The sequence below is a fragment of the Hypanus sabinus genome, chromosome 2, assembly GCF_030144855.1.
Source record: "Hypanus sabinus isolate sHypSab1 chromosome 2, sHypSab1.hap1, whole genome shotgun sequence".
Classification (NCBI taxonomy): Eukaryota; Metazoa; Chordata; class Chondrichthyes; order Myliobatiformes; family Dasyatidae; genus Hypanus; species Hypanus sabinus.
Window position 1 is genome coordinate 26,560,045 of NC_082707.1, and position 20,441 is coordinate 26,580,485.

General features: G+C 40.1%; 1 protein-coding gene across 3 annotated transcripts in view; it reads left to right on the top strand.

Annotated features, from left to right (window-relative positions):
- Nucleotides 1–20,441, top strand: part of plod2 (procollagen-lysine, 2-oxoglutarate 5-dioxygenase 2) — a 185,224-nt gene that overhangs the window by 132,470 nt on the left and 32,313 nt on the right. For 2 of the 3 annotated variants that reach the window (XM_059993497.1, XM_059993502.1), the window contains exons 12-16: nucleotides 3,662–3,787; nucleotides 5,573–5,714; nucleotides 6,644–6,682; nucleotides 7,230–7,292; nucleotides 13,738–13,851. In XM_059993497.1, the coding sequence (XP_059849480.1) occupies nucleotides 3,662–3,787; nucleotides 5,573–5,714; nucleotides 6,644–6,682; nucleotides 7,230–7,292; nucleotides 13,738–13,851 (484 nt within the window). The remainder of the gene's footprint in view (nucleotides 1–3,661; nucleotides 3,788–5,572; nucleotides 5,715–6,643; nucleotides 6,683–7,229; nucleotides 7,293–13,737; nucleotides 13,852–20,441) is intronic. The other variant, XM_059993501.1, reaches the window with a different exon arrangement.

Sequence of the window (20,441 nt, forward strand, 5' to 3'; positions counted from 1 at the left end):
GAGATGGGTGTGGAGTCACAGGGTAATACATCAGAGAAACAGGTCCTTTAGCCCAATATCCATGCTGACTAGGGTGCTCACCAAAAGAAGTCCCATTTCATGGTGTTTTGCCTATGTACTTCTAAATCCCTCCATATACTTAACCAAACATCTTTTAAGTGTACTTGCTTCAACCACTTACACTAACAGCTCATTCCACACTAACACCATCCTCAGGTTCCTTTTAAATCTATCACATCTCACCTTAAACCTACATACCCTCTAATTGTTGGTTCCCTTCCCTGGGAAAAAGACCATCAAAGAATTTAGCAGGGTGAGGTGAAGAGAACAAGTGGTCAGTGACATGGAGGAGGCCAGAAGAAACTGGTTGGCTGTGTAGTACTGACTGAGAGGTCCATGAAGGTTGTCTGGAGGAGGTGTGGTCAAATCTTCACCTCTATCGTACAGGCCTTTTCTTTTGGTCTTTACATCCATTCTCTTCTCAGGAACTTTTCTAGCTATTTCCAGTTCTGGCAAAAGGTCACCGGGGGAGACACCGTAGCACAGGGGTTAGCGTAATGCTATTACAATGCCAGCAACCTGGGTGCAGTTCTGTCAGTGTCTGTAAGTAGTTTCTACACTCTCCCCGTGACCTTTGTGGGTTTTCTCCAGGTGCTCTGGTTTCAACCCACATTTCAAAGATGGAGGTTAATTGGTTACATGAATGTAGTTGGTCTGCATGGGCTCATTAGCCTCTAAGAGGCTGTTAAGATACGTACTCTACTGGTGTGGGCCCTGCACATCAGTGCCTCTACTTAGAAGTTTACAAAGATTCGGCATGACATCTCAAACTTTGACAAACTTCTATAGATATGTGTTGGAGAGTATACTGACTGGTTGAACTACAGCCTTTTATGGAAGCTTTTATGCCCATGAATGAAAATTCCTACAAAAAGTACTAGATACGGCCCAGTCCATCTTAGGTAAAGCCCTCCCCACCACTGAGCACTTCTACATGGAGTGTTGTCACAGGAAAGCAGCATCCATCACCAGGGATCCCCACCACCCAGGGCATGCTCTCATTGCTGCTATCAGCAAGAAAGTACAGAATTTTCAGGACCCACTTCACCAGATTCTAGAATAATTATTACCCCCCCAACCATCAAGATTCTTGAACCAGAGGGGATATCTTCACTCAACTCTACTTGTCCCATCACTGAAATGTTCCCAGAACATATGGACTCACTTTCAAGGACTCTTCATCTCATATTTTATTATTATTATTATTATTATTATTATTATTTCTTTCTTTTTCTGTATTTGCACAGTTTTTTTTGTGTCTTTTCCACACTGGTTGTCTGCCCCGTTGGGTGCAGTCCTTCACTGACTCTATTATGGTTATTGAATTTATTAAGTACGCTTGGAAGAAGGTGATTCTCAGGGTTGTATATGATGACATATATACTTGGATAATAAATTTGCTTTGAACTTTTTGAACTTTGTATCTTTAAAAAAAAACCTGAAATGTGCCATCTTTTTCTCTCTCCACGGTTGCTATTTGACCTGCCGAGTATTCCTAACAAGTTCTGCCTTTGCTTTAAATTTCCAACATGTTCAGGGTTTTGCTTTTGGAAATTCCATGTTGATTTAATTTATTCTACCAGATGTAAAAGCATAATGTTTAAAGCAGAATGTTGGCTATTGAATTGGATTTACCAGATTGGTTTATATATAAGCTGTTTTGAATTAGTCAGGCTAAAGCTTGTGTATGTCAAAAACTGTGGAAGTTAACCACTGTGCAGTTTACTGTGTAAGGCTCAGAAGCTGACTGTCTCAGTCTTATTCTGGCACTTCCATCTACACTGAGGACTGGTTATCAGCAGGTTTCCATTGCTGTTCCAGGACTTGGTGCAATTTAATACCAAAGCTGGGCCATCTAAATACATGCATACAATTTTTTTCTGATGCAGGAAATTGTGCTAAGGTTTATCAAAATAAAATCTGTTGGAAAAGTATTAAAGGAACTTGGGGGGGGGGCTGTTGAGGTGTGTTGACATACTTGTGAGTGTAGAACATCATAAACAAGCATTTATCTGGCATCTTTGATAGATTGCTTGCAGCATGGAAAGAGGCCATTCTGCCCATCAAATACATGATGGCTCTATCTTTGAGCAACCCAGTTTAGTCTCACTTTTCCACCCTCTCTTAATCACCCTTTTATATACAGATACACCCCACCTTTTGAAGGCTAACTTGAACATGCCTCCCTAGCAGTGCATTCATACCTGTATATTTCTGTCATTTTTTTTTAGCAAAAATGTTTTTGCCTTGTAACTTTTTGGCTGTTTTGTCATCATTCCTGGTTCTTGGCCCATTTTAAGAAAAGGAGTTTCTTCTCTATCTACTCTGTCTATGCTTGATTTAAAACCACCTTGGACATTCCCTCAGGATCAAAGATGAGTCCCTCTTCCCCCCACCCCACTCTTCCCCCCCCACTCTTCCCCCCCACTTCCCCCCCCACTCTTCCCCCCCACTCCCCCCCACTCTTCCCCCCACTCTTCCCCCCACTCTCCCCCCCACTCTTCACCCCTACTCTTCCCCCTACTCTTCCCCCCCACTCTTCCCCCCCACTCTTCCCCCCCACTCTTCCCCCCCACTCTTCCCCCCCACTCTTCCCCCCCACTCTTCCCCCCCACTCTTCCCCCCCACTCTTCCCCCCCACTCTTCCCCCCACTCTTCCCCCCCTCACTCTTCCCCCCCACTCTTCCCCCCGTCATTCCCCTCCTTCCCTCCCACACCCTATAAAGTAGTCATTAATGAAAGTTATGAAAGGAACCACAGAGTTTAAGGAAGGGCATTGAAACAACTACTTCATGACTGATGATGTGGTACCTCCTCTAACACCCGCCACCTCTTTTCCCCACTCCGACCTTTTATTACTTCACACCTGCCTTTTACTTCCCCTGGGTCCCCTCATCCTTCCCTTTCTCCTATTGTCCACTCTCCTCTCTTATCAGATTCGTTCTTGTCCAGCCCTTTACCTTTCCCATCCACCTGGCTTTACCTATCAGCTTGCAGTTTGTCGCTCTTCCCTTCCCCATCTTTTTACTCTGGCTCTTTCCCCCTTCCTTCTCAGCCCTGAAGAAGGGTCTCAGCCCAGAATGTGGACTGTCCACTCTTTCCCATAGATGCTGCCTGACCTGCTGAGCTCCTCCAGCATTTTGTGTGTGTTGACTTGAAACCTTTGCCTTCTATAATCTGTTACAGTCTACGTTACTGCCTGGTCCTTCAGAATGACATGTCAGCTGCAGTCAAGCCATAGTGTGGATAATGGCTGCACACGTCTGGAGCAGAGCTTAAATCCATGATCGGTTAACTCCATTGATCAGGGTAGTGCTGTTGGAAAGCTGACACTGAGCTTTTTTGAAGCCTTGAAGCATTTTCACTTAGCTGTTTGCTGCGTAACTGTGATGGGATTATTCTGCTTACTCACCAGTTGTAACATTTAGGCCATTACTTAAAATAAACCTCAATGAATTTTTTTAGCACAATCTCATTAACATAGTTCTTGTCAGATTTTTATATTATAAAACAGAATATGATTCTGGGGGAATGGAATAAATTAAAATAGTCAAAAAGATCTTTTTATTAACAAGATGTATGATGTGTCTAATCCCAACAGGAAGATAATTGCACCAATGGTTACCCAGTACAAGAAGCTGTGGTCCAATTTCTGGGGTGCACTGAGTCCTGAAGGCTTCTACGCACGCTCTGAGGACTACATTAATATTGTCGAAGGAAGCAGAGTGTGAGTTCTATCGATTTCCATCCTTCACCTTGAAATGTCTGTAATCTTGCACACTTAACGAGCAAAGGATGTTGGGAATAGGCAAGGGTGTAACACCGTGGAAGGGGTGTGGGGCAGGTGGCAGAGGAGGAGTGCTGGGGCAGGTGCAGACACACCCAGCCTGAGACACCAGGGAAGATCAGTTGGCTTATTGATCATTATGGAAAGTCTATCTGGTGCGTCCTGCTGTTTCCCCTCTCTCTGCCCCCTTCCCACTCTCAGTCCACAGTATTGACCCATATCAGAATCCACGTTATCATCATTCACATATGTCATGAAATTTGTTTTCCTTTTGCAGCAGCAGTACATTGCATTGTGTTGGCACGTGGCCTAGTGGATAAGGCATCGGTCTAGTGATGTGAAGGTCACTGGTTCGAGCCTCAGCTGAGGCAGCGTGTTGTGTCCTTGAGCAAGGCACTTAACAACGCGTTGCTTTGCGACGACACAGATGCCAAGCTGCTTGGGTCCTAGTGCCCTTTCCTTGGACAACATTCGGGAAGGCTTGCAGCTTGGGCAACTGTCGGTCTCCCGTACAACCCTGCCCAGGCCTGCGCCCTGGAAACCTTTCAGTGTGCAAATCCATGGCCTCACAAGACTAACGGATGCCTATAATCATTGCAATAATTAAAATTACTACAGTACTGTGCAAAAGTCTTCAGCATTCTAGCTATACAGTATGTATGTGCTTATATATAAGACTCTTGCACAGTACTGCACATGAAGAGATAGTGACAAGAGAAACTTCAGAAAATTGGTCCAAGAAGCATCTGACAGGGTGGCATGATTACTACAGCCAAATGGAAGTGATTGTACACAGCTTGACTTCGTACATATTGGTAGAAAAGCATAAAAGCTCGTTTGCTTCAATACCACAAGTGCAATGAGTTGTTTGTGAGACTGTATCAAGTAGTTTCCATAAGGTCCTTTCTCCGTCTTTTGTGCTGAATGCAATAATTGTAGCTACGATCGACCCGATGTCCATTCTTTATTTGTACCTTTCTGCTGTCCACGACGTTGGGAGGTACCTTCAAGTACAGATCTTCTCTCACATTGAAATGGCGCAGAATCTATACTGATCCTGTATGTGAAAAAGAACAAAGAATCGTGCATAGTACGTAAAAGTCACTGATGAGGGTTGTTGTCCAATCAACCATGATGGAATATTGCTACTTTAAATCCCATCCTATATGTGCTTTTCAGTCACACTCGGAGATGTTACAAGGATTTTGGCCTTGCTGGGGAGAGCATATAGTTGGCTTTGAAGAGACAGCATAGCGAAGAAATATTGTCTGTACTGCAAATGCTCAAATCCAATAATTGATTAAGGGTCATCTTACTTTGTTTGTAAGTTTGAGAAACTGATTTTCCATATCTCACCGTACTCATACTCCCTACAGTCTATTGCAAATTAGTGATTTCATTGTGTTTAAGAAAGTGTAAAATAACGTGTCTGAGCTTTTCACATCATGGGTCCTCTTAGTGCTAATGGTACAAGTCCTCCAGAGCAGGACCTGTAATCAGAGAGGAGCCCCACACTTTTGACAAGGTTTTCTTCACAGAAAGTGTGTGTGCTTTCATTGGAAGTTCTATTTTCCTGTCTGCAATAATGAGAACATGCTGCTAAAGGAAAAGTTCCATAAAATAACTTTATATAGGACAATTAAAGTGCTGTTTTAATTTTTTACACACTAACTATACATTTCATTTGTTGGTAAGTGGTAATGAGTTTTTCACATTTCTTTGTAGAGGTGTGTGGAATGTCCCATACATAGCTCACGTGTACCTGATTAAAGGTGAGGCCTTAAGAACAGACTTAAAGGAAAGGAACTACTTTAATCAGGACAGGATGGATTCTGATATGTCTCTCTGCAGAAATGTCAGGGAACGGGTAAGTGGTCAAGTATGTTTTGTGTTTGGGGAAAAAAGGTTTCTTAAATTTGTGTTTGCAGTTTAGTTGTGCAAGAATTTATTGTGGATAAGCCCTATTTACAATTGCAGTATAATTTGTCTTTGAAGCTTAGAATACTGATTATGAGACTATTGTAACTTGACTTCATTAAATGGATATATTAACTGAATTAATAATAGCCCTTGATGATGTAACAATATAAATAATGCAGTGGAATGGCCTCTTAAATTAGGATTTTGTAGGTACCATAAATGCATGTTTCATTGACGTATTTAAACTTCTCAATCTATAATGCCCAAAAATCACAAATTCTCCATCCGTGGGTATATACATACATATGTAACATAAATACGTATTGACATACATATATTCTTTCATTAATTGCTTGAATGTGATCATATTAGGATAAATCTAATTGTTTAACATAAATAAACATAATTGCTAAATCCTTTATTTTAGTTTTATTGTAACACAGAATCAGTATTATGTTAAATGATAAACCAGCACTCTAATAAACCTTGCCAGCTTTTCTGTTCTTTTTTGAGTTAGCCAGTGGGGAGTGTTGACCATATCAAAAAATTATTTCAAAGAAACAAAATGCTTCCAAAATGTGTGTTTGATATAGGAGCTTATGTTGGAATGCAGATTAATCACTCCAGCTAGCTGAAGGTTTTGAAGAGGACTGAAGTATGCAACCCCTCCCCAGTGGAACAAAGGAGGCAGCTTGTTCCAAGTCCAGTGATACTTTAGAGAAAATTACTAAAATTTTGCACAGGGCAACAGTTTTTGTTTCTTAGATGTACATTCATATTGTTTTCTCTGTTGTGATGTTCTGTATCTACTAATTCCTTTATTAAATCAGAATTAAAGTGTGCAGATTTCAACACTTTTTATTTGTAAGCAAATAGGTGAGAGAAAGGCCTTCTGACCTCAAATCAAGAGAGTTGGCAAGTACTGTTCTACCATTGATGTGGCACTTACTGTATGTTAATGTGCTGCATTCTTATCGGGCACAATGCACTTGTTTCTAATTGAGATGTATCTACTGTCTCTGTATGGACTGTTTGCCAATTCATCTTCATCCTTTTCGGTTTGACCCACAATTGGATGCGACTGATTTAATTCTGTATTCCTGAGCCCGTTGGAACATGTGGCTGATGATGCGCTGCATCTCCTGATTAATCTTGTCTCTGCCTGTGTTGGTCACCCTTAACTAAATTCTTACTTTACTAACTAGCTGTGTTCATGTTGCATTTGGTTGGTTGGTTGAAGGGGCTGGGCTGTTTTCCCGTGTGTCAACTCGCGGGTTGTCTGTCACCCGTTCTATGTGGCTTTGCTGTGAAAGTGCCTGTTGGCCTCAGCCAAGCAAGCTTTGTGAGTGGTCCCTGTTGAGAACTAGTTCTGTCAGTCTCTTGCATCCTCTGTTTCTTCAAGATGTCTTTCAGGTGTTTTATGTAAAGATAATTCTTACTCAGTGCTTATTCTTTATTTTAGAAAATAGAAAAAGAAAGAAAGCCCCCTACTGTGGAAAGTTGCCATATGTTCAAGCCCCCAAAGGTTTATGTTTGTTTCTTTCATACTTTTTATAAAATAAAATCTTTTGTGATTTCACTTTTCTTTCCAGCCAGTAGGATTTGCCGTGCTGAGAATGTGCTTATGTTAGCACCACCTGCACAATGTACTGGAAGACCTATTGTTACCTGGATGCTTGATTAGACACACACAGAAGACAAAGTTGTTATTTGAATTGGACAACCGCTATGTAATTGATCCAAACAAAATGTATGGGAGTGCATAAAGAGGGCAGATGTTGACTTCCTTTTAGTTTTGTCTGCCTTCTTTTGATAAATTGCTCATTAGTTTGACAGTTTGTGTGTAATTATAATACAGAGTGCCACGTTGAGACAATGTCATATCACAAGTGGGTGCAAGGTAGATTTGTACAGTGCTTTACATTTCAAACCTTGACAATGCATGGTTAGTAAAATTGGGAGTGTATTTTGTTTTTTTTTTTGACACTAATAAGTTTAGATAAAAAAATGCTAAGAATATGGATGCTGTTGGAAGGCCTTTACCTTGTCTGTTTCACACTGGTGGAGAATGGCCACTCTGAATCCCCACAACCACAGTGCAGACCAAACCGTGGTGAAGAAATGGAAACTTCCAAATAAGGATACTGAGAGACTTGGGGATGACCTTGTTCCCTTGTGGTCATTGTCTTTAACATGTGAAAAGATGCAGGTCACAGGTTTTGTGGGTAACCTTGAAATACTGGTGCCTTTCTACTGTGCATCCTGGAGTTTACAACCATGATTGACCAGTGATGGCAGTAGTATAGGTTTAAGGTAGTGGGATGGGTATTGATACTGCCAGCAGCTTTTTCCAAACTGGTGTTGATTTTCTGTGCTGTTGAAATGACACTGAAGAGGAGGGAATTCTGGAATACTTTTCTAAACCATTGGTGAAGAACACCCTGCATAGGCGTTGTAGGGGATGCTTTGGAAGCAGGGAATTCTTGCATACCATGGATTATCTATTAATAAACATAACACAGGAAAAACATATTCTGGTGGCTACCTTTAGTGTTGAGAAAGATCTTATGAAGATGCTCCTCTAACCAGAATGCCATCCTCATCAGGCAATCACCAAAAACATATTGGGACCCATGAAGAACACCTGGATAGTCTGCTTTATTCCAAAAACAAGGAAGACTTAAATGCATCCATCTGTCCCAAATGAAGATCTGTGAGGAACACAAGGCAGAATATTAGAAATGTTACATCATTTCAAAAAAAATCGCAACACATTGTGAGGAAGTGTTTGGACATTGGGTTACAGTATTTGTCCTATAGTTTGGGAATTCCAAGGCTACCTGGATTAGCCAACTCCCATTCAAAAACTTTTGAATTTACTGGGGAATGTAGCCCTGCTTCCTCATCCAAGTAGGTACACATTCTGTCACACAAATGGTGAAATTACAACTGCATTATGAATGTGTATAGTATATATCTTGGAAGCCAGGTTTTGGTTTAGAAAGGGTAAGACAAGGGAACTTACACCAGTCTTCATAGAGGGATCAGAAGTGGAGAGAGTGAGCAGTTTCAAGTTCCTGGATGTCGATATCTCTGAGGATCTAACCTGAACCCAACAAATCAATACAGCGATAAATAAGGCAAGACAGCGGCTATATTTCATTTGGAGTTTGAGGAGATTTGATATGTCACCAAAAACACTTGCAAATTTCTACAGCTGCACTGTGGAGAGCATTCTGACTAGCTGCATTACCCTCTGCTATGGGGTGGTGGGGAGAGGGGGCTACTGCACAGGATTGAAACAAGCTGTAGAGATTTGTAAACTTAGTCAGTTCCATCATGGGCACTAGTCTCCATAGTATCCAGGATATTTTCCAGAAGAGGCACCTCAAAAAGGCGACACCCATCGTAAAGGACCCTTGTCACCCAAGTCATGCCTTGTTCTCATTGGTACCGTCAAGGAGGAGATACAGAAGTGTGAAGGCCCGCACTCAATGATTCAGGAACAGCGTCTTCCCCTCTGTCATCTGATATTTGAATGGACATTGAAGCCACGAACACTACCTCACTACTTTTTTAAAATTTCTATTTTTGTGCTATTTATTTAATTATTTTATATACCCTTTTTTCCTGTTAGTATGTCTTGCATTGTACTGCTGCTGCAAAAACAACAATTTTCACAACACGTGCCAGTAATATTAAACCTGATTCTGATTCCTGCATGTAAAAATTTTAATTGCATTGTATCCTGAAATTTTATCTCTTTGCCTGCAAATTGACTGCTTGTATTATATGATAAGTGAAATATAATCTATTTACAGGTAAGGGATGGCTGTTTTGCATAGGTGCTTAAGTTGCAGACAAGCTACAGACATGTCAGCTTAATTTCTTTATATATTGTACACTTTGGATATTAAGAAATACAGCAAGAGCACAAGAAAATGGTACCGTTAGAAGATCATCCTCGATCCTATTAAGCTACAGGACAAATGGGAGGAGCCGGATTCTCACGTTTATATTTTGCAACAGAAGCATTTTGGAAATGAAGAATTCAGCGAAGTTCTTTATTTCCCATTGGAAATGGCATGCTGTCTTAGTCTATCAATGACAATTAGTATGGTTTTTATTTTAAATAATGTGGTTGTTTTAATATCTAAAGATCGGTAGCCTCAGAGGACAGAGCACATTGACAGAGTGTTTTAATAAGTTGCTGTTGTCTGTTGTGTCTCATGCTGCTCAGGTAACTGTCCAGGGGCTTAGGACAGGGGAAAAGGAATTAAGTAGATGAAAAAAGTTTTTTTTCCTAAAATTGAAAGAAATAGTTTTAGACAGTCCACTATTATTGGATCTTATGTCAACTTCAACTCACATGGGACAGTGTTGCAAAAGTGACAGGAAAAAGGTGTATGAATACTGATTTCGATCACCCAGTATGGCATTATAAAGTTCTCTTTTCCGGATTGCTTGCAGGCAAAGAAATACAAATGCCACTGATTTACCAAACTCCCTGCAACCACCGTCCCTGGCATAGTGTTGCTATCTTCTGCAGTGTGTTTGCCCTTTTAATCATTTATTTTTGAACTTTTATTCCACAGCTCAGTCAAAAACTAGTTGGCTTATATTCTACCTGTTTGCTGCACCACATTGATAAACTTGCTTATTTATCAAATGATAAGTAGAAACTGTAAAATCTGTCTAGTAGAGAGAGGGGCTATGAATGGATTGAAATTCCCCTATGCTTCTAATTTGTTGAGTGCACAGCACCAGCTCTGGTGCTCCCTGGGGCGAGTATTGAATTTGAAGGAAAATAAACTGGCAGTTGTGTACAACTGAGATAACTGCAAGCTGAGCTTTAAATGGATAAAATATTATGCTTTGCTGTTATTGGCCCATTAATATACCTCTTGTTTGATTAGCTTTTCTAATGAAGAAAGAAAAGACTCTGGAAACTAGCACAATAGATGCATGGTAATTTTTTTGTATGGACATAATGATTGAACTTTGCAACACCTCTCAGTCTTAAATTCCTCAGTTTCAATCTCCCACTTCTCCAATTTCTCTTAAGCATTTTATTAGGAAAAATAAAAAAAGACCGAGTATCTGGAAAAAACCCAGGTCACTAAAGTTTTAATAAAGAAGGGTAGTCAGAATTGGAGTAATACACGGGATGATGCATGGCTGTTTGTAGAGATTTCTGAAGTGCACCCATACACACATGCAAATAAAGACCAGGAGTAAGCTTCTAAAACCTGCCCGGCCATTCGGCCAGGTCAAGGTTGATCTGATTGTAACCTCGAATCCTGTTCACCACCACACCTATACCACTTTGCTTATCACAAATCCATCTGCCTTCATTTAAAAATTTCCCAGTATTCTGCTTCCATTTGAGGAAGACAGTTCCAAATATTAACAATCCTTTGAGAGAAAAACAAGTCTAATTTATGTCTTAAATATGTAAATTTTAAACAGACTTCTAGTTCCGATTATCCATGCAGGAGAAATATTTTCTCCAAATCTACCCTTTTAGGGTCCTGCAGGATCTTGCCATTTTTTTCTAACATACAGAGGATATAATCCTATCCTGTCTAACCTTTCTTCATAAGGCAACCTGCCATAGCAGAGAAGTTAGTAAACCATTTCCAATGCACTGTACTCTGGAGGCCTCTCATTAATGCCCTGTATAACTTAAATGTTCAAGTGGCAGGGTGGAGATGCATTCAAGTTCAGAGTGCATTTATTATGGAAGTGTACTTGCAGTGTACAACCCTGAGGGTCGTTTTCCCCACAGTCAGCCATGGAACAGAGAAAAACTGGAACCCATTGAAAGAAAAACATCTCTACCAAAAGAAGTGTAAGGTGCTCCTTCCTTCCACTAGCCTGCAGGTCGCCCTTGGGCAAGGTGTGGCACCTGCTTAGTCTCTGCAGATCAGGGTTAAATGAAGCTATGGGAGCAGGTGGTGGATGGTCGTATGAGCAGCTAGTGCATTGCACAAGTCCTGGTTATGTGACCACTGACACCAGGCAGACAATCTCTGAAGAGTATCGATAAAGCCTGAGGTCGCCCATCTTGTAAAGATACTGCCCAGATGATGGCAATGGCAAATCACTTAGATAGAAAAATTCCACGATCATGGAAAGACCATTGTTGCCCACGTCATATGACACGGCACATAATGAACAAACTGAAATTTAATCTCCTTGCTTGTTATTCACTATGCTTAGCACCAAAAGGTAATATTGTGTTAGTTATCATGACTATTTTCCATACCATGTTATCCAGCCTTTGATGGAACTTTGACTAGTTGTTGTTGTTATAGGTAGTTCATTGGGGGTTGAGGATAACATGCCTACACTCTTGTTCTGAAGAATGTGTAGTCCCATGTTGGATCTGCAGATTGTGTAATGTGTGGGACAGGCGTTTCTCGAGGGGGTAAGCACATGAGTTGTCTAGTTGGTTTGATGTTACCGCTAATACTTTATCCTCCATGTACTCCCATCGAAGATTTGAGATGGTTGGCGCCTTCATGAATCATTTGCTGTTTTGATTGGGTTCGTGGGCCAGGGGTTGATGAGGAAGTTCCATCTTTTCAAGGTGGCTTTGCGAGCACTTTTAAAGCTTTTTCTCTGTTCTCTTGTGAATCACACCACAATGGAGCTGAGAACGGCGTGCTTGTTTTGGGGATCTGGTGGCCCACCCATTAGAGCTGGCTCAATGTAAATAGTCCCAATGCATCCATTAAATCTGGCTTTTTAATGAAACAGGTTTCTTTTGTCCCCTCAATTTTATTTCCAAAATCACCATGATCAAGGTGCTTAAATTCTCCTTTCCAGAGTTGTTTTTTTCTTAGCAGCGCAAGTCGGAGGAATAACTGATACTGTCAAGATTTGTTAGGTTAAAGGATAGAAGTGGTAACTCAACCAATTAATCGAACCAATAATATGGAATGTTCTAAGTGAGTTTCTAAGGCAAGATTTTAAACACACCACTTCAGTGAAATTGAAACTTGAAGCCTCCTGATAAATGGAGCTTTTACATTTCATATCAAAGAGATTATAAAGCACTCATAATGTTTACTCTGAGAGCCAATGCATGTAATAAGATTTCATATATCTAGAAATTCCTGGATGTTGAGTTTAATTTTGGATTTAATACTCTTACTCTTACTCTTTATAAGGTTTAGAGCTTCCTACAATATTGACCTCTGAAATGCTTAGCTTTATGTATAGATAGATGCTCGATTTCAGAGTGCTTCATTTGAAATCATGTGGTTGTCAAATCACAAAGCTGAAAAGGTGCAAGTTAAGGTCAAAATCTGTTTTGTAGGACTAGTGATCTGCACAAATTTTACCCCACTATCTGATTGCTCTGTGATTTTCCTGCATTAACAACTCAAAATAACCTTATCTGGTTCCAGGTGTTAGGAGTTTAAGAATGAGAATTTACTGCTTTAAAGCAACATCTTGAAAAATCTCCACAGAGATGAAATAAAGTGTGCTTTGCATGAAATGACAGTGTGTGCACAGGGGAATATTTCCAGAGCCTCAAGTGAATTTTTAAGACAACAATCACCCAGGCACTCATCCTCACGTGAAGGAGGGGTTGAACAGCTTGCACAGTTTGCTTAAAGGTGGATCAAGATCCAAAGTTAATTGGTGTAAGGAAACCTTAAGGTGCACTCAACAGTCTGATAATGCTGATATCATGCCTCTGCTACGATGCCCTGGTTCACAGTGCAAGCTCAGGCAGGTGGAATGAGAAGTGTCAGTGTTCTGCTGATCTAAGTTACAAAACAAAATAGTGAAATAAAAGTAATTGTTACTGGTTGTGTTGTTTTACTGAATAAGCCCATAACTACAATTTTGAATCACTGGACTGCAAATACTCGTTAACTGAAAGATTTCTTTTTAATGAGGCAAGATTTTTTTTGTAATAATTTACAAGTAGTAATTGTTCATATTTTAACATTTAGGGGGTTTTCATGTATGTTAGCAACCTGCATGAGTTCGGAAGACTTCTCCCGACAGAAGGTTACAACACCTCAAACTTGCATGGTGACCTGTGGCAGATCTTTGATAATCCATTGGTGAGTATTTACAATTTAGTACTGGAGTCTAAACTAAGGTGTATATGTATTTTGTGTCTGATTTTTCTTCTAACCACTTACAAACATTTAAGCTTACCTTTAAATTCTCTTCATAAGGCATGTTCTGTCAAAAGTTTTTATTATTAATTAACTTTGCAGAAACAATCTTGATCACAGTGTTAAATATGTAACTTTTAACATAAAAGGTTGAAGTATGAAAGGATAACAAGGCAGTAACAACATTTGACATTTTATAAAATTGAAAGGAAATCCAGCTCAATAAAACTTCAAAATACATTAATGCTCCGCAATATCCTATTTATTTTGACCTGTATGCCCACTTCACTTTGTTGTTTGGCATTAAATGTGGAAAATGTTAGAAGTATTCAGCAGGTCTAGCAGTGTCAATGGGAAAAGAAACTGAACTCATACCTCTGGTTAAAGACTTCATCAGAACTGGGAAAGAGGAGCAAGCCTTAGTTCTCAGTTGGGAAAGTATGGGATGGGAGAAACACTATGTTAGGTAGAGTGTGTAGATGGTTGCCATGGGATAAATAGAGGTTGATGGGATAGAAGCAGCAGATGAGAAGCAAGAATACAGAAAAGGAGTATAAAATGAAAAGGGAAAATTCAGGAAACTACTCAGAAGGTCAGATGACACCTGTGGAAAGATAGAAAGCAAGTTGATTTTTAGTTGCAAAGAAAGCTGTGTTGGGGAAATTGGTAGAATGGAGGGAATTTCTCTGAAAGCATGAGACCAGTAACTTAAAATAGCAGATATTTGACTGTGACAACTGGCTATTTCTGACTGTTGTACCCGGCACACTTATTTTTTTCCTTATCTATTTGTATAGTCTGAACTGTTGGTCAGCCTTGCAATTGGCAACATGTTATACAGACAAAACCAAAATCTGATCTCAACTCCTACTTAACTGCCATTTGCTCCCACACCCTCGGAGATATCCCCTTTCTTCTATTGATCTCTGCTACTGAAAACTAACTTGTCTTTATTTCATTCCCAAGAGCTGAAACGTTAACTATTTCTTCTTCAACAGATGCTTCCTGGCCTGCTGAGTATTTCCAGCACTTTCCATTTCTATTCTGGATTTCTAACACATGCAGTTTTTTTTTTGACTTGCAAGGAATTTAAAATGAGGCAAAATGCGTGGTTGTTGGATAATGGATCATGAAGCTTGCTTCTTTTGCAAAGTCCAATAGTGTAGACTATTGACCATCCACCCAATGCTTCTGAAGTGTGACCACAAGATGGGATTCTTTTTGTGTTTTGTGTCTTCCTGTGGTAGGCAGTGTCAGTGATGCAGATAATATGTCCTCTCTTTAATGCTGTGGAATGCTTAGCCGTTATATAAATGACGTCAGCTGGCTGTATTTATATCTTGGTTTGCAGTGCTAGCACATAGACATTGTAACACCTGCTCAACAGACTGGTATCTGTCTAGGGGAAGAACTCCAGCCACTCTCCAACCCCACCTCCCGTATACGCAGGTGCTGTGGAAAACAAGTTAATGCAGTGATGCACACACCTGTGGCAGAGAATTCCACAGATTCACCACTCTCTGTGTGAAGAAGTTTTTCCTCATCTCGGTCCTAAAAGGCTTCCCCTTTATCCTTAAACTGTGACCCCTCGTTCTGGACTTCCCCAACAGCGGAAACAATCTTCCTGCATCTAGCCTGTCCAATCCCTTTAGAATTTTATACCTTTCAATAAGATCCCCCCTCAATCTTCTAAATTCCAGTGAGTATAAGCCTAGTCGATCCAGTCTTTCTTCATATGAAAGTCCTGCCATCCCAGGAATCAATCTGGTGAACCTTCTCTGTACTCCCTCTATGGCAAGAATGTTTTTCCTCAGATTAGGGGACCAAAACTGCACACAATATTCTAGGTGCGGTCTCACCAAGGCCTTGTACAACTGCAGTAGAACCTGCCTGCTTCTGTACTCAAATCCTTTTGCTATGAATGCCAACATACCATTTGCCTTTTTCACCACCTGCTGTACCTGCATGCCCACCTTCAATGACTGGTGTACAATGACACCCAGGTCTCGTTGCATCTCCCCTTTTCCTAATCGGCCACCCTGCATCCTCTTAGCATCCTCCTCACAGCTAACACCGCCGCCCAGCTTCGTGACATCCACAAACATGGAGATGCTGCATTTAATTCCCTTGTCTAAATCATTTATATTGTAAACAACTGGGGTCCCAGCACTGAGCCTTGTGGTACCCCACTAGTCACTGCCTGCCATTCTGAAAAGGTCCCGTTTACTCCCACTCTTTGCTTCCTGTCTGCCAACCAATTCTCTATCCACATCAATACCATACCCCCAATACCGTGTGCTTTTAGTTTGCACACTGAGCTCCTGTGTGGGACCTTGTCAAAAGCCTTTTGAAAATCTAAATATACCACATCCACTGGCTCTCCCCTATCCACTCTACCAGTTACATCTTCAAAAAAGTCTATAAGATTTGTCAGACATTATTTTGCTTTCACAAATCCATGCTGACTTTGTTCAATGATTTCACTTCTTTCCAAATGTGCTGTTATCACATCTTTGATAACCGACTCTAGCATTTTCCCCACCACCGATGTCAGACTAACCAGTCTATAGTTCCCTGGTTTCTCTCTCCCTCCTTTTTTAAAAAGTGGGGTTACATTAGCCAACCTCCAATCCTCAGGAACTAATCCAGAATCAGAACCGCCAGAATTGGAGGTTACAAAGTCATTTGGATAAATATTCAGAATACATAATTTAGGATTGAGGGGCAACTTTTTCCCAATAATCTGACTAATCAAATCCAGCACCTTCTTCCAGAAACAAATTATCCGGGGGCACTCCCACATACAATGAAACCAAGACCCCTTTTAATGGTTACATTTAATGCAAGTGTCTGGAATGTTGGGGTTAAAATGATGCAATCAGACTGGAGCAATGTACTGTCTGGTTATCCATTTATATTGTAATAATTTAGAGTGAGTGTTCGCTGATTGGGTTTGAGCTAAAGAACAAGCTTCTGACTATTCTTTTTGAGATAGATTCTCATTCAAATCAATTCTCCATGCTTGAAGTATGTTGTTTGATGACTCTTTTCATTTGCTGGCAAATAAATTGTATAGTACAGAAACATGTCCCCTGGCTTCAGATAAGTTCAGAGTGATGTCTTCTAGGGTAGATAAAGGAGGGAGTTTCAAACTGTTGCCTTGCCTGGACATAATAAAACTTCGCAACTGAAGGTATTTAAAAAAGTGTTTTGTTGGAATTCCATACATGGCCTTGAGGTCTTCAAATGACATAAATGTATCACCTTTCTAAGGATCAGACACCTTTACTATGCCTCGGGTCGCCCAGGTTTTAAACCCAGGGTCTGCTCTGCCAGGCCTAAAGCCATCATTACCAAAGATGGGGGTAAACTGGGATAACTGTGATGTCTCTCCCAAATATGCAACAGCATCATGCCAAGTCATCATTGTATTTTTTAAAAAAGGATTCTGTTTGTTTAATCAGTTTTTTCTTATCTGCTGAATACATATAGATAGTTCTATGTATACATAATACATAGTTCTAGAGGGATACTGATCGACTGGGATTCCATTGAGATCCAAGTAGGGGAGTGATCCTTAACAAAGTAGAACATTCCTGATCTAATTTGGGCCGCCCAGAAATACCATATAAGATTTGGTAGCTGCAGGCCGCCTCTATCATACGGCAGATATAACAGGGAAAGCCTGAGTCTTGGACGTCTATTACTCCAGATAAAGTTAGAAAAAACTTTCTTTAATAAATAAAGGAAAGATGATGGAGGAGAAAGTGGGATAGATTGAAAAAGGTACAGGAACTTCAGTAAAATTGACATTTTTAGAATGTTTATGCGTCCAATCAGAGATATAGGCAACTTCGACCATCTGTTTATAAGTTGAATAACTGAGTCTGTGAGAGGATTATAATTAGTTGGGATAATTTCATCAATGGAGTGATTTTAACACCCAATTAAGTAAAACCCTGTACTGACACCATGAATGGAGTTTGAAATGAGGGATTGAGTCTCTCATCTTTATCCATGAATAATATTACAAATTTATTGTTGTTTATTCCTGCAAAAGTACCAAAAGTACTTATCAGGTCAGTTAAGGCAGGTAACGTTTGATTCAAGTTAGAACAAAACAAAATTACATCATCTGCGTACAGGGCTATGCGATGTTCTGTATCTCCTATAGTTATTCCTGTTATGGTAGCCTCTTTTCGAATTGCCATAGCAACCGGCTCAATGGCCAGGATAAACAGGAGGGGAGATAGGGGACAGCCCTGTCTTGTTCCCCTTTGGAGTTTGAAAGGTGCCGAAAAAAGTCCATTAGTTAAAAATTCCAGCCTGTGGGTTAGAATAAAGAAGCTGTATCCATCGTAAAAATTTCCCCCCTATATCAAATCTTTCTAAAACTTTAAACAAATATTGCCATTCCACTCTATCAAAAGCTTTCTCGGCATCCAGCAACAGAATAGCACTATCAGAGCTTCCAGACTTTTCGTAGAGTATATTAAGCACTCTTCGGATGGTGTGGAAGCCCTATCTTCCCTTAACAAAACCATTTTGGTCAGGGTGGACCATCTTTGGCATGAGTGGCTCCAGCCTCCTGGCTAATACCTTACAAAGAATTTTGAGATCATTATTCAGAAGTGAAATTGGTCTATAAGATCCACATAGGGACGGTGATTTTCCAGGTTTTAGTAGTAGTGTAATTACTGCCATATTAAGAGAAGGGGGAAGGGATCCAGTATCAAATGACTCCTAATCCATATCAAGCAGAGGTGGTATTAATTTAGTTTTAAAGATTTTATATATTTCAATCGGAATGCCATGAGGCCCAGGACTTTTCCCTCCCTTCATATTAGTTATGACTTCAGACAATTCTTTATCCTCTAAGTTATACTCCAGCGAGGTCAAGGACGTTTCATCCAGGGGTTTAAATTCTAGCAAATCCAGAAATTCCTTTTGTATTTGTGGAGTTGAATCCGAATATTCTGATGTATACAAATTTTGGTAAAATCTCAAAAAGATATTATTCATTTCTTTTGGGTCAGCAGTTGTCACCCCCCCCCCCATCTGATTGTAGAGAGTTTATTGTCCTTTTTGTTTGTATCTGTTTGATACGCCAGGCCAAGAGTTTACTCGCCTTTTCACCCTGCTCATAATGGGATTGCTTCCATCTCATCAAACTTTTTGTTGCCTTATCAATGGACAATACATTATCTCTAGCTCTCAGTTTGTTAAGTTCTGCAAATAACTGCTGAGAGGGATTTTGAAAAATTTCAGATTCAGTCTCTTTTATTCTGTTCTCAAGCTGTTCTATTTCAAGTCTAAAAAGATTTCTGTTTAAAGCTGGTGAAGCTAATCATCTGACCTCTTAGAAAAGCATTGAAGGCTTCCCATCTTTTGGTCGCAGATGTCTGGTCCGTATTAATTCCAAAATAGTAGTCTAGCTGTTCTCCAATAAACTTTATAAATTCTGGATCCCTAAGCCAAATATTTTGAAGCCGCCACCCTGGGGAGTAATGTAAAGCATTAGGCTGGTTCCAAGTAAATGAAACTGAAGCATGATCTGAGATTAATATGCTGTCATACCAGCAGCTTGAAATTGTAGATATTAAGGTAGCTGAAACTAAGTAATAATCAATTCTGGAAAAGGTCTGGGAAGTGCTAGAATAGCAAGAAAAAGCTAGTTTATCTGGGTACTTCCTTCTCCACACATCAACTAAATTAAAGTCTTTAACACATTGCAATAACTGTTTTCTTGTTTGATTGTGAGAGGTTTCTTTCCCCTTAGTTCTGTCTAGTTCAGGTTGAAGTGCACAATTAAAATCACCACCTATAATAAGGTAGCCTGGCAGAGCAGCTAATGATAAAAACAGGTGTCTGAAAAAAGCTGGACTGTCATCATTTGTCCCATACACATTGACCAAATTGAACCTGGTTGAGAAAATTTCACATTGAATAATAAGGTATCTGCCAGATTGATCTTCAGTAACATTAACAAGGTGAAAAGGCACCAACTTATGTATAAGGGTAATTACCCCCCCTTGAATGTGAGTTAAAAGACACTGAAAAAACCTGTCCCTGCCTTCTCTTCCTTACTCTAACTATATCTTCAGGGGTTAAATGGGTCTCCTGCAGAAAAACTATTTTGGCTTTTAACTGTCTTATCCTACTCATTACTTGCTTTAACTTGACAAGTTTTTAAAATCCTCTTACATTCCAAGAGGTAAACTGAAGTCCGCAGAACATAGACTATTAGTTATAATTTCAATCATGTTGAGCTGAATTGATTTAGTATGACTGCTAACTGGGATAACAACGTGACAAAAAAGAAAAATAGATTAAAAAAACCGTGAAAAGTAAATAGAAAAATGTGAACATAACTGAGTGTATTTCCCAAACCGAAATACACCCACCCATCCCATAATGAAAGTTTCCTGACGGCCCGGAGGGAGGGCCTAATTATGGAGCTTAACTGGTCCTCCCATGTTATCATGTTGAGGAACAGCATAGCCAACAACCAGGTCAGAGCCCCCCATGTTATC